Source organism: Pongo pygmaeus, chromosome X (assembly GCF_028885625.2).
Source record: "Pongo pygmaeus isolate AG05252 chromosome X, NHGRI_mPonPyg2-v2.0_pri, whole genome shotgun sequence".
NCBI classification, from domain to species: Eukaryota; Metazoa; Chordata; class Mammalia; order Primates; family Hominidae; genus Pongo; species Pongo pygmaeus.
Window position 1 is genome coordinate 47,905,869 of NC_072396.2, and position 13,457 is coordinate 47,919,325.

The 13,457-nt window shown below is 47.7% G+C and overlaps 1 protein-coding gene and 1 non-coding gene across 2 annotated transcripts; one reads left to right on the plus strand and one right to left on the minus strand.

The window, feature by feature from the left end:
• Nucleotides 1-968: 968 nt before the first annotated feature.
• LOC129025613 (U12 minor spliceosomal RNA) lies at nucleotides 969-1,124 on the plus strand. The gene has a single exon (XR_008497342.1). It is a non-coding gene; the product is annotated as a U12 minor spliceosomal RNA (small nuclear RNA).
• Nucleotides 1,125-10,481: 9,357 nt separating this feature from the next.
• Nucleotides 10,482-13,363, minus strand: NDUFB11 (NADH:ubiquinone oxidoreductase subunit B11). The gene is made up of 3 exons (XM_054471020.2): nucleotides 12,740-13,363; nucleotides 10,879-11,009; nucleotides 10,482-10,705 (listed from the first exon to the last, which is right to left on the minus strand). Exons 1-3 carry the CDS (start codon nucleotides 12,944-12,946, stop codon nucleotides 10,582-10,584), a joined length of 462 nt encoding a protein of 153 aa, XP_054326995.1. The 5' UTR covers nucleotides 12,947-13,363; the 3' UTR covers nucleotides 10,482-10,581.
• Between the last annotated feature and the right edge of the window lie 94 nt (nucleotides 13,364-13,457).

Here is a 13,457-nt window from a genome sequence, read left to right on the forward strand (position 1 = left end):
TTCTAAGCTGGGTATGGTGGCATGCACCTATAGTCCCAGCTTCTCGGGGGGCTTAGGTGGGAGGATTGCTTGAGCCCAGGAATTCAAGTCCAGCCTGGGCAATATAGCAAGAACCCATCTCTAAAAATAAATAAATAAATTTCTAAACACACACATGTCAAACCCCTGTGTGATCTGGCCCCAACCCACCAGTCCTGCCTTATCTTAATGGGTTTAGGGGTTTTTAAAATTTATTTTTATTTTATTATTATTATTTCAGTAGTTTTGGGGGAACAGGTGGTGTTTGGTTACATGAAAAAGTCCTTTAGCGGTGATTTCTGAGATTTTGGTGCACCCATCATCCAATGTGGAGTTTTTTACCCCTCACCGCCTTCCCACCCCCCCAACCCACCACCCCCCGCAGTCCCCAGAGCCCATTGTATCATTCTTATGCCTTTGGGTCCTCATAGTTTAGCTCACACTTGTAAGTGAGAACAGGGTGGACACAGTGACTCACGCCTGTAATCCCAGCACTTTGGGAGGCTGAGGTGGGTGGATCAATTGAGGTCAGGAGTTCCCGACCAGCCTGACCAACATGGCGAAACCCTGTCTCTACTAAAAATGCAAAAATTAGCCAGGCCTAGTGGTACACACCTGTAATCCCAGCTACTTGGGAGGCTGACGCAGGAGAATCGCTTAAATCCAGGACGCAAAGTTTGCAGTGAACCGAGATCACGCCACTGCACTCCAGACTGGACGACAGAGAGAAACTCCATCTCAAAAAACAAAACAAAACAAAAAAGTGAGAACATATGATGTTTGCTTTTCCATTCCTGAGTTACTTCATTTAGAATATAATGGTTTAAAAAAAAAGAATATAATGGTTTCTTTCCTTCCTCCCTTTCTTCCTCCTCCTCTTCTTCTTTCTCTCTCTTGCTCTTTCTCTCTCACTAAAATAACCTAATTTATTTTTTTAAATTCCCATTACCATGTCTTAAACTTATGAGTAAGGAAAATAACGATTGTTATTCGGGGTGACGCCCGAATCCTCACTGCTAATGTGAGACGAATTTTTGAGCTGGTAAAGGTCGCCCCTAAGGTGACCAGCCTACTTTGTGGGATGCCTAGGAGTCGCCATCTGCCTGACACCTTTACACCTAAAAAGTAGACTGGGGGCCCGGTGAAGTGGCTCACGCCTGTAATCCCATCACTTTGGGAGGCTGAGAAAGGCGGATCACGAGGTCAGGAGATCGAGACCATCTGGCTAACACGGTGAAACCCTGTCTCTACTAAAAATACAAAAAATTAGCCAGGCGTGGTGGCGGGCGCCTGTAGTCCCAGCTACTCGGGAGGCTGAGGCAGGAGAATGGTGCGAACCCAGGAGGCAGAGCTTGCAGTGAGCCGAGATTGCGCCACTGCACTCCAGCCTGGGCAACAGAGCGAGACTCCATCTCAAAAAAAAAAAAAAAAAGGTAGACTGGGGCCGGGTGCGGTGGGCTCACACCTGTAATCCTAGCATTTTGGGAGGCCGAGGTGGGCGGATCACTTGAGGTCAGGAGTTCCAGACCAGCCTGACCAGCATGGTGAAACCCGGTTTCTACTAAAAATACAAAAATTAGCTGGGTGTCGTGGCACACACCTGTAATCCTAGCTGCTCGGGAGGCTGAGGCATGAGAATCACTTGAACCCTGTAGGCAGAGGTTGCAGTGAGCTGAGATTGTGCCACTACCCTCCAGCCTGGGTGACAGAGCAAGACCCTGTCTCAAAAATAAAAAAAATAAAAAATTTCCCAGTACCATGACCATAACTAAAAGGACACCATGCCTAACGCAGTTTGTGTGTGATATGCAGGGAAAACATTTGGAGAATGAGTAATAAAAGGGGATTGGAATTTTAAATAAGGAAAGTCCACTTTGAGAAGTTGATGTTTACCAACGACTTGAAGGAGGTGAAGGAGTTGGAAAGGAAATAAAAAGACAAGACTGGCTGGGCACAGTGGCTCTCACCTGTAATCCCAGCACTTTGGGAGGCCAAGGCGGGGGAACTCCTTGAGCCCAGGAGTTCCAGATCAGCCTGGGGACCATAACAAGACTATGGAGACTATTTTTTTTTTTTTTTTGAGACAGAGTTTCGCTCTTGTTGCCCAGGCTGGAGTGCAATAGCACAATCTCGGCTCACTACGACCTCCACCTCCCGGATTCAAGCAATTCTCCTGCCTCAGCCTCCCAAGTAGCTAGCATTACAGGCATGCGCCACCACGCCTGGCTAATTTTTTCTATTTTTAGTAGAGACTGTGTTTCTCTACGTTGGTCAGGCTGGTCTTGAACTCCTGATCTCAGGTGATCCACCCGCCTTGCCCTCCCAAAGTACTGGGATTACAGGTGTGAGCCACCACGCAGGACCAAAAAAATTTTTTTTAAAAAGAACAAATAATAATTTGGGGTAATGATAACAGCTAAATAAATAAGTAAATATATACCACCTTTTTTTTTTTTTTTTTTTTTTTTGAGACAGGGTCTCACTCTGTCACCCAGGCTGAAGTACAGTGGCACAATCACGGCTCACTGCAGCCTCGAATTCCCAGGCCCAAGCAATCCTTCCACCTCAGCTTCCCAAGTAGCTGGAACCACAGGTGTGTGCTACCAGCTGGGTAATCTTTTAAATTTTCAGAGACGAGGTTTTGCCATGTTGCCCAGGCTGGTCTCGAACTCCTGAGCTCAATCAATCTATCCGCCTTGGCCTATCAAAGTGCTGGAATTACAGGCATGAGCCACCATATCCTGCCCCACCACTTTCAATAACAGAGCCAAAACTTCGAAGTAGTGACTGCCAGGGTTCCAAAACCACCTTCCATCTTGGGGTCCACAATTTGAACATTCCCCAAACCATTGTCCCACAATCTTATTTTTGAAGAAGTTTTTTTTTAATTTAAAAACTTCCATGATTACTGTATTAATATGAAGATTAATTCATTCAGCCAGCCAATGTTTACAAACAGCTAATCTGTGTCAAACAACGTTGTAAGCACTCAGATTAATCCTCTCGATATCCTTACGAGGTAGTTAACATCATTAGCCCCAGTATACAGAGGGGGAAAATAGGAGTATGAGGTCACACATTTAGTATGGAGGAAGCTGGGATTTGACAAGGCAGTATGGCTCCAGGGGACGTTCCCCTAACCCCTGTGTTAGACTGTCTTGAAAGTTTTACTCTTCTTTCAAAGTTCTCTCTTCAATTAGACACTTCCCTCAAATCTTCATCAAACGTCATTTTTAAATTTAATTTTTTTTTTTTTTTTTTTAGAGATGGGAGTCTTGCTCTGTTGCCCAGGGTGGAATACAGTGGCAGGGATCATAGCTGACTGCAGCTTTGACATCCTGGGCTCAAGGGATCCTCCTGCCTCAGTAGCTGGGACTACAGGTGTGCGTGCACATACAAACACATACACACAAATACTATATTCTTCCCTGCTTCATTTTCTTCTCAACATATATCACTATCATATTATATATTTTACTTTTTTTTTTTTTTTTTTGAGGCAGGGTCTCACTCTGTCGCCTAGGCTGGAGTGCAGTGGCACAATCTCGGCTCACTGCAGCCTAGACCTCTGCGATCCTCCCACCTCAGCCTCCCGAGTAGCTGGGACCACAGGCACATGCCACCATGCTTAGCTAATTTTTTGTATTTTTAGTAGAAATGGGGGTCTCGCCATGTTGCCCTGGCTGGTCTTGAACTCCTGAGCTCAGGGGATCTGCACCCCTCAGCCTCCCAAAGTTCTGGGATTACAGGCATGAGCCATGGTGCCCAGCCTGTATTTTACTTATTTAGCTATTATCATTACTCCAAATTGTTAATTGTTCTTTAAATTTATTATCTGTCCCCTACACTGGAAGGAAGCTCCAACAGGGCAGGAATTTTTGCCTGTTTTATTCACTGCTGTATCCCTGTCACATAGTAGGCACTTGATCAATATTTGTGAGATGAATGAATAAATGATTGAATAAACAAATGAATCCTTCTTCACACTTATGTATAGGTAATGGTTGTTGATTCCCAGCTGCTTTGCCTGGATCCTGTGCCTTCAACTGGCCCTGGACTCACCCCTCTGACTCACATGCACTTGACCTCTAAAGTATTGGCTCTGCTTACGAACACTAACATTTAAAATTGGAATCAGGCCAGGCGCGGTGGCTAACGCCTGTAATCCCAGCTCTTTGGGAGGCTGAGGCAGGTGGATTACTTGAGGTCAGGAGTTTTAGACCAGCCTGGCCAACATGGTGAAACCCCATTTCTACTAAAATTACAAAAATTAGCCCGGCATGATGGTGCTCAACTGTAGTCCCAGCTACTTGGGAGGCTGAAGCACGAGAATTGCTTGGACCCAGAAGGCAGAGGTTGCAGTGAGCCAAGATCGCACCACTGTACTCCAGCTGGGATGACAGAGTGAGACTCTGTCTCAAAAATTAATTAATTAATTTAATTTAATTTAATTGGAATTAAGGTCGGTCGTGGTGGCTCACGCCTGTAATCCCAGCACTTTGGGAGGCCAAGGCGGGTGGATCGCTTGAGCCCAGGAGTTTGAGACCAGCCTGGGCAACATGGTAAAACACTGTCCCTACTAAAAATACAAAAAATTAGCCAGGCATGGTAGTGCACGACTGTAGTCCCAGCTACTCTGGCAGCTGAGGCACAAGAATCGCTTGAACTCAGGAGGTGGAGGTTGCAGTGAGCCAAGATCATGCCACTGTACTCCAGCCTGGGTGACAGAGCGAGACTCCATCTCAAAAAAAAAAAGGCCGGGGCGGTGGCTCACACCTGTAATCCCAACACTTTGGGAGGCCGAGGCAGGCAGATCACAAGGTCAAGAGATGGGAGACCATCCTGGCCAACATGGTGAAACTGTCTCTACTAAAAATACAAACATTAGCTGGGTGTGGTGGTGTGCACCTGTAGTCCCAGCTACTCGGGAGGCTGAGGCAGGAGAATCGCTTGAACCTGGGAGGCAGAGATTGCGGTGAGCTGAGATCGTGCCACTGCACTCCAGCCTGGTGACAGAGCAAGACTCTGTCTCAAAAAAAAAAAAAATTAAAAAAAAAATTGGAATTAGACCAACTCAACTCAGGTGAATTTTTACTGAGCAACTTTGAACCGGAGTGAATTCTCCTGAACCAATTTAATTCCTTGATCAATGCCATACAGTGGTGCAGTTAACCCAAAACCAATTTTGGCTGTTTCATTTCTCTGAAGTTATTTTCATTGTGATCATTTTCTGGTTAATTTTTACAATGATGATTCAATCCATACATTGATTCTCTTATCTGTGTCAAATTCAAGCAGTAACAGCTTCCCTCAGATAGCTCCTTGGCCTCAGGCTGCTTCTTGACCGTCTCAGGCACATACATTCTTGATTCTGTAACTTGGTACTGATGGTTCCTTCTGCCAGAAATGCTCTTGCATCTGTGCAGTTCATCTCTGGCTTCCTTCACATTTTTTTCCTTCAAGTAATCACCTTTGCTGACTACCCTATTTAAATGCAGGTTCTCCCCTCCCCCCAACTCCCTGACACCTCTCTTACCAGATTTATTTATTTATTTATTTTTGGGATAGGGTCTTGCTCGGTCACCCAGGCTGGAGTGCAGTGGCCTGATCTCAGCTCACTGCAACCTTCGCCTCCCGGGCTCCAGCGATTCTCCACCTCAGCCTTCCGAGTAGCTGGAATTACAGGCGTGTGACACCATACCCAGCCCAGTTGCCCAGGCTGGCCTCAGGCTCCTGGCCTCAAGTGATCTGCCCACCTCAGCCTCCCAAAGTGCTGGGATTACAGGCGTGAGCCACCACACCCAGCCCCTGGATTTATTTTTAACTTAATCCATACTTATCACTTCCCTACATACATATAATACACAAATTGTGCTGTTTATTTTCTGTCTCTCCCAGCTGGAATACAGGCTCCATGAGGGCGGGCATTTTTAAATCTTTTGTTCCCTGCTGTATCCCCTTTGCCTGTAACAGTGCCTGGGCAGGAGGATCGCTTCAGTCCAGGGTCCAGGCTGCAGTGAGCCATAGTCACGCCACTGCACTCCAGCCTAACCAACAGAGCAAGACCCTATCTCAAAACAAAAATAAAAACAAAACAACACGAACAGTGCCTAGGACCCTGTAGGCACTTCAATAAATATTTGTTGAATGAATACCTCCTGTCATTCTGAGCTGTATTTGTGGACAGTTTCCATTGAGTCTAATATTTCAGGATCAAAATTTGCAGGTCTACATTTTGTTGAGAACATCAAAAACTTCCATCAATTTTCCCTCAACACAGTTTCAGGTTCACAGTTTTGGCTGCTGTCAGTTTATTCTGTGGTGCTTATGTTTATTGGTAATAGTCACTGTGATTCTGGTAAGATGTTCTATTTTTATTTTCTGGGTAATGTCCTATTAGATTGAAGGATAAAGGAGGCTGGTATCTGTTATGTTGGCAGAACAAAGTTGCATCCAAAATATGAAAGTTCAAAGGTCCCTGGGGTCGAACAGTAGGGTGAAAACATTGTGTTAAGGTGTCTGATCACTCATACCAGCCTCTGCCTTCATCCTGGGAAATTCCTAAGGGCAGGGACCCTGATATCCACCAGCGCCTGGCACACAGTTGGGGCTTGGCACTCAGTAGGCACTCTCTCCCTCTTCATCCCAATGTTGTCCTTAAAAGGTCAGTCATCCCCAGCCTGGCCAACATGGTGAAGCCCTGTCTCTACTAAAAAAAATACAAACAAAATTAGCCAGGCGTGGTGGTGGGTGCCTGTTGTTCCAGCTACTCAGGAGGCTGAGGCAGGAGAATTGTTTGAACCTGGGAGAAGGAGGTTGCAGAGAGCCGAGATCATGCCACTGCATTCCAGCCTGGACAACAGAGTGAGACCCTGTCTCAAGAAAAGAAAAAAAAAGGTCGGTCATCCGCCAGAATGGCTGCAGTGAAAAAGATGGGAAATGCCGAATGATGGGGAGTTCACCTCTGGGAAAGTGTAGATTGGAAAATTGGCATGATTTACTGAAACTGATTGGTCACATGTCTACCTAATGACTTAGCAATTCCATTCCTAGGTTATATACCCAAGAAATGAGTACATATGTCTATCAAAAGATGTGTACAAGAATGTTCACAGAATTATTCTTAGCCAGGCGTGGTGGCTCATGCTTGTAATCCCAGCACTTTGGGAGGCCAAGGCAGGTGGATCACTTAAGGTCAGGAGTTCGAGACCAGCCTGGCCAACCTGGTGAAACCCTGTCTCTACTAAAAATACAAAAATTAGCTGGGCCTGGTGGCTCACGCCTATAACCCCAGCTACTCGGGAGGCTGAGGCATGAGAATCACTCGAACCCAGGGAGGTGGAGGTTGCAGTGAGCCAAGATCGCACCACTGCACTCCAGCCTGAGCAACAGAGCAAGACTCTGTCTCAAAAGAAAAAAAAATTCTTAATAGCCCCAAATATAAAACAACTCAAATGCTCAGCAACGTAAGAATGGCTAAAGTCTGGTCTGTTCATACAATGAAATGGAATACAGCAATGAGGATGAACAAACTACTCATGTATGTGACGATGTTGATCAGTCTCACAAACGTTGTACAGAATGAAATAAACTGGACACAAAACCAGACCAAAGTAACCTAACATTGTTAGAAGTCAGGAGAGTGGCTACCTTTGGTGGAGAAGAGGGAAGACCTGAAGGGAGCTTCTGGGGTTTGCCATGTTGTGATTTTTGTTTGTCTTTTTGTTTTCGAGACAGGGTCTCGCTCTGTGGCCCAGGCTGGAGTGCAGTGGCACGATGCAATCTCAGCTCACTGCAACCTCTGCCTCCTAGGCTCAAGCGATCCTCCCACCTCAGCACCCTTAGTAGCTGGGACCATCACGCCTTGCTAATTTTTGTATTTTTTGTAGTGACGAGGTTTCACCACGTTGCCCAGGCTAGTCTCAAACTCCCAAGCTCAAGACATCAGTTTGCCTCTGCCTCTTGAAGTATGTTTCTTGACCTGAGTGCTGGTTATATGGGTGTGCCCAATTTATAAAAAGTAAATGAGCTTTGTGAGCTTTTCTGCGTGTATATTTTAATTCAATGATTTATAAAGAGTCAGTCAGTGTGGCTGGGCCATGATGAGGGAGGGGAAGGTAGTATTGTCAGAATGGGGCCAGGGCTTGGATTTTAGGATTAAGTCTAAGTGCAGCCTTTTGTTTGACCAGAATGGAGGCTTCTGGAGAGCCCTGGAGCTTGATGAGGCAGAGCAGAGGGGAATGAGAAGTGTTCATCCTCAGGGGGGTAAGCCAGAAGGCAAGGATGGGTATGGGATGTCACCTACACAGGAGGTATCAATACCAAATGTTTATCAAGCACATACCATGCCAGTCACTGTTCTAAGTGAACAGAACATATGTGAATACCTGCCCTTCTGGCATTTACATCCTGGTGGGTGGTGAGTGGAGAGAATGTGCTCTCTAGGCACCAGGCTGAGGCTTATTATAGGGGTTATTGCTCCAATATACCCAGGTACTTGGTGGCTGGGGTAACATGCCCCTTTCACTTCCATAGTCCCACTAACTGCAGGGAGGAGGGTAGAGAGCGCTCCCTTTACACATTAGTACTCTCTGCTTTGGGGTAAACTCAAGTTGGGAGACTGGCCCCACAAAGCAGCACTGGGGCAGGGGAAGCCCTCAGGGTCTTCCTCACTTGCAGGAAGGCTCATGCAGATATGGCTCCCGCGTCAGCCACATGTAAGTGGATTTGGGCTCTCCTGAGACCCAGTAGCTAGAAGTAGGGCATTGCCTCTAGTGGTGAATTCAGCAAGCCAGATTTTCTTCCTGTAGCCAGTGGCTGGAGGCTCCCACACCCTCCAAAGCCCCAGGCAGGGACAAGGACAGAGATGGTAGCAATGAATATATGAGGTGGTGATTTGAATGTGGGAGCTGTGGAGGGAAGAGATGCCAGGAGGGTGAAGGGAAGCCCACACTTAACAGAGATGCTTTTGAAAGAAACAAACTCAGCCAGGGCCAGAACAAGTCCCCTACTCCATCTGCCAGACAGAGACAGCAACCCTGGTGCAAGGAGACAGCCTATTTCCACAGAGGTAGAAAGTAAGGGAGAAAAGACTTCTTGATTTCGAGACACAGAAAGACAAAGAGAGGAAAGGGGGTGAGGAGAGAAACAGACACACGTGCACACACGTACACACACACAGATGCATATCTTGAGTTAGAGGTCATCTAGATTTGGGGCAGAAGGGAATACAGGCATCCAGACTCACCAACACACAGGACAGGGGCAAACCCCAAAGCCCAGAGAGAAGCAGAGGGGACAGGGAGGGGAGACAAAACACCCACCCTTAGCAACAGAAAGCCCTGCACTCACCCTCCACTTTAATCCCTGGTCTCCCTGGCTTCTCTTCAAACGTAGGAGGTCCCAGTGAGGTGGTCTGGCTCTAAAGATAGCTGCCAACAATTTCTTCCCATGTGCCGCGCTGTCATCCAGAGGAGTCCCAAGCCATCATGTAAGAAGCCAAGGTTAGGCTGGGCACAGTGGCTCATGCCTGTAATCCCAGCACTTTGGGAGACCAAGGCAGGTGGATGACCTAAGGTCAGGAGTTCGAAACCAGCCTGGCCAACATGGTGAAACCCCATCTCTACTAAAAACAGAAAAATTAGCTGGGCATGGGGCAGGTGCCTGTAATCCCAGCTACTCGGGAGGCTGAGGCAGGAGAATTGCTTGAACCTGGGAGGCGGAGGCTGCAGTGAGCCAAGATTGTGCCACTGCATTCCAGCCTGGGTGACAAGAGCGAAACTCCTTCTTAAAAAAAAAAAAAAAAAAAAAAGGCTGGGTACGGTGGCTCACGCCTCTAATCCCAGCACTTTGGGAGGCTGAGGTGGGCGGATCACGAGGTCAGGAGATCGAGACCATCCTGGCCAACATGGTGAAACCCTGTCTCTACTAAAAATACAAAAATTAGCCAGGTATGGTGGCGGGCACCTGTAGTCCCAGCTACTCTGGAGGCTAAGGCAGGAGAATCACTTGAACCCAGGAGGCGGAGGTTGCAGTGAGCAGAGATCGTGCCACTGCACTCTAGCCTGGGTGACAGAGCAAGGCTCCATCTCAAAAAAAAAAAAAAAAAGTCAAGGCTGTTCTGCTGCAGAGAGGCCATATGGAAGAGGACTGAAGTGCCAGACATGTGAGTGAAGAAGCCATCTTAGACATCCAGCCCAGTTGAGCCTTCAGATGACTCCAGTCCCAGCCACCATCTAACTACAACTACCTGAGACCCCTAGAAGAGTCACCTTACTGAGCCCAGTCAACCCACAGGGCCATGAAAGAGAAGACTGAATTGTGGTTTTAAGCCACTAAGTTTTAAGGTGTTTGCTACACAGCAATATATAGCCAGAACACCCAGGGAAGGTTGCAGCAGCCCTTTTAAAGCTTTTGACACCCCCACCCCATATCCCCTTCACAACACAATCAACACTAGCAAGTCAGACTTTCAGCCCCTTTAATTAGGTGCTCTGAGAAGAGGTCAGAATGGCAGGCAGGGGTGGGGAAGGTGGTGCTTCTTGAGCCCCACTTAGCAACTGGTCACTCATCCTCTGGCAGCTGGATCTTGCTGGGGTCGAAGCAGTTGGATTCCATGATGGGAAGGCCATTGGCCTCTCGGTATTTCACAAGCCTCTCAGCTTCGCGGCGGGACCACTCTTTCATCCTGGCAGTGCAAATAGCAGGGGTAGACGTGAGGGAGCCTCAATTGATACCAATCCCTCATCTCAGCTCCCCATTCCCAATGGTGCAGGAACAAGACTCCTGGCAGAGTCCCCTTCAACCTCCATCCCTGCCTCTGCCTCCTACCCATCCCACGCTCTTGGACACCCCATGCACCTGTAGTCAGGCAGATAGGCCACAAAGGTGCTGCCAAGGACCAGGATGATGGAGACGCCAAAGAAGAAGACAAGTCGCATGTTCCAGACGTCCAAAACGGGGTCCTTGTCATAACCATGGGAGTCTGGGTTCTGTTGAGAAATAGAGGTCAATGAGGGCTTCCTGCTGCTCCACAAAGCCTTATTCTGGCCCTGCATAACTTGGTCTCCATGTGCCCCTCTCACTGAATTCCTCTGTTTCCATTCTTAGGATATATCAAGCTCCTTCCCACTGCAGGGCCACTGCACTTGCTGCTCTCTCTGCCTGGAAAGCCTTTCTTCCAGCTCTAGTCATGGCTGGATCTGTCTCCTCATTCAAGGTTTTAGATTCATCACCACTTCCTTCAGGAGGCACTCCTAGTTACCTTGTCTTTCAAAGTTGAAGCATAGGAAACTGCTATTTTTATACTTCACAAATGGTTGAATACTGGCAATTTCTTATAGCTCAACCTAATGAAATAGCCCCCTACACCCAAGTCATTCTCTATCCACTTACCTTGCTTAACTTTGTCTTCATATCCTCTCTTCCTTCTGTGTCTCTTTCTAGTCTACGTTTACCTAAGTAGCATACCTTCCCCATTCTCTGTATATCATACATTCTCATGTTATATTATCTATTATACTACTTTGTATTATTGTTTTCTAATATTTTACTGTTTATTTTCTGTCTTCCCCACTATCATGTAAGCTCTATGAGAGCATGGGCTTTGTCTGATTTCCACACTGCTGTATCCCCAGGGCCCTGAACTGAGCCTGGCGTACAGCAGGCCCTCAATACATATTTACAGAATGAACAAGCATCCTATATATCCAAGCCCCTTAACCAGAGGTTAGTACTGATGAAGTACTTATTATGTGCCAGTCTTTTCACATAGAAACACCTCACAATATCTCAGTGAGGTGAAACATGGCAATAATAAACACATTCTAGTGCTGAGTACATATTTACGAAGTGCCAGCTGCTGTTCTGACCATTTTTACTCATTTAATTACATGAGGCAGGTGGGGTGTCCTATTTTTTAGAAGATGTCCTATTACTGTTCCCATCTTACAGACAAAGAAACTGAGGCACCAAGGGTTTACGCTACCAAGATCACATGGGTGGATAACCGTCAGTGCTGCCTGATTTCACAGCGTCTGCTATTAATACAGCACAGCAGACCTGGTAGCCCTAAATTCAAATACCAGTTCCACCTCCACCATGTATTCAGTTATGTGAGCTAGGGCAATCCACTTAACATCTCTGTGTCTCAGTTTCCTCATCTGTAGGATGAGTATAATAATAGAGCCCACCTCGAAATGGGGTTTGTTTTGAGGATAAGATGAGCTAATGCACGTCAAGTGTTTAGAACACAGACGGGGCTGGAGCGGTGGCTCATGCCTGTAATCCCAGCACCTTGGGAAGCCGAGGCGGGAGGCGGGAGGATCGCTTGAGCCAGGAGTTCGAGACCAGCCTGGGCAACATAGCGAGATCTCGTCCCTATAAAAAAAAAAAAAAAGAATGCAGACGGCAACGAGCAAGTGCCATATCGGTGTTTAGTATTATCATTGTTGTACTATACTGCTTCTAACGTGTTTTGAGCGCTGTCCACTTGAGGTGTGATTTCTGTCTGCAAAATAAAACCAATCCTGCCTCTGGCCCTGGAACGAAGATATCGAGAGACAAAGGAGGAACACAAGGTAGGCAAAATTCCCAAGTCTTCTAGGCTTTCGCCGGCCGCGCAGTCCTCTACTGCCTAAGAACGTCCTCTACAGCGCCCCATCTGCCGATCCCGGACTGACCCCTTCGGGGTTCCGTCCCCCCCTACCCCCCCGCCTCTCACCTTCTCATACAAGTTTTCGTCCTCGGGGTCTAGGTCCTCTTGCCACTGTGTGGTCGGTTCCGGGAGCCGCTTTCTCGCCACAGCGGACGGGGCGACCACAGTCCTGGAGAAGCTAGATTCCCAGCGAACGCGGGCGGCCGGGAGCCCTCGCGTCGCCGCTGCCGCCAAAAGACGGCGAGCGCTCAAACCAAACAGCCCAGCCGCCATGACAGATGGTGCTGCAGGGTCTCAGGGGCGGGGACGGAAATGCGACTGTGCGCAGCTGCAGTGGGTGCGAGCGCGACAATTATCGCCCCGCCTCCGCCACGCTATATAGGTCCCAGATCTGATTTTGTTTTCCAATGAGGCGGGGCGTTGAGCAACCCTCTTTGCCTCCAGTTGTCGTGGCTTCGTGGGGCCAACCGTTTTCGGCCAGGCTGAGAAATTTCTTATTGATGGGTCTGCTCATTTCCTGCATAGGAAGAAATCGGTGACATTTGGGTGGATACAGTTCCCAGCCAATCGCCCAGAGTTCCCTCGCCCATTGGGGAAAGAGGCGGAGCTTCCGCTAGTCTTTCATCTTCAAAGGAAATCAAGCTTCTAAAAAGCGGGCCCTGCCGGATTGGCCAATAGCTACTCCTTTTCTCCACTAGGGGAGCGTTCGCAAGGGGTGTGGGGAGGTGGCTAGCGCTTGCCAATCAGAGGAGGCCAGGGCTGTCCCCTAGCGGGCGGTGACCAA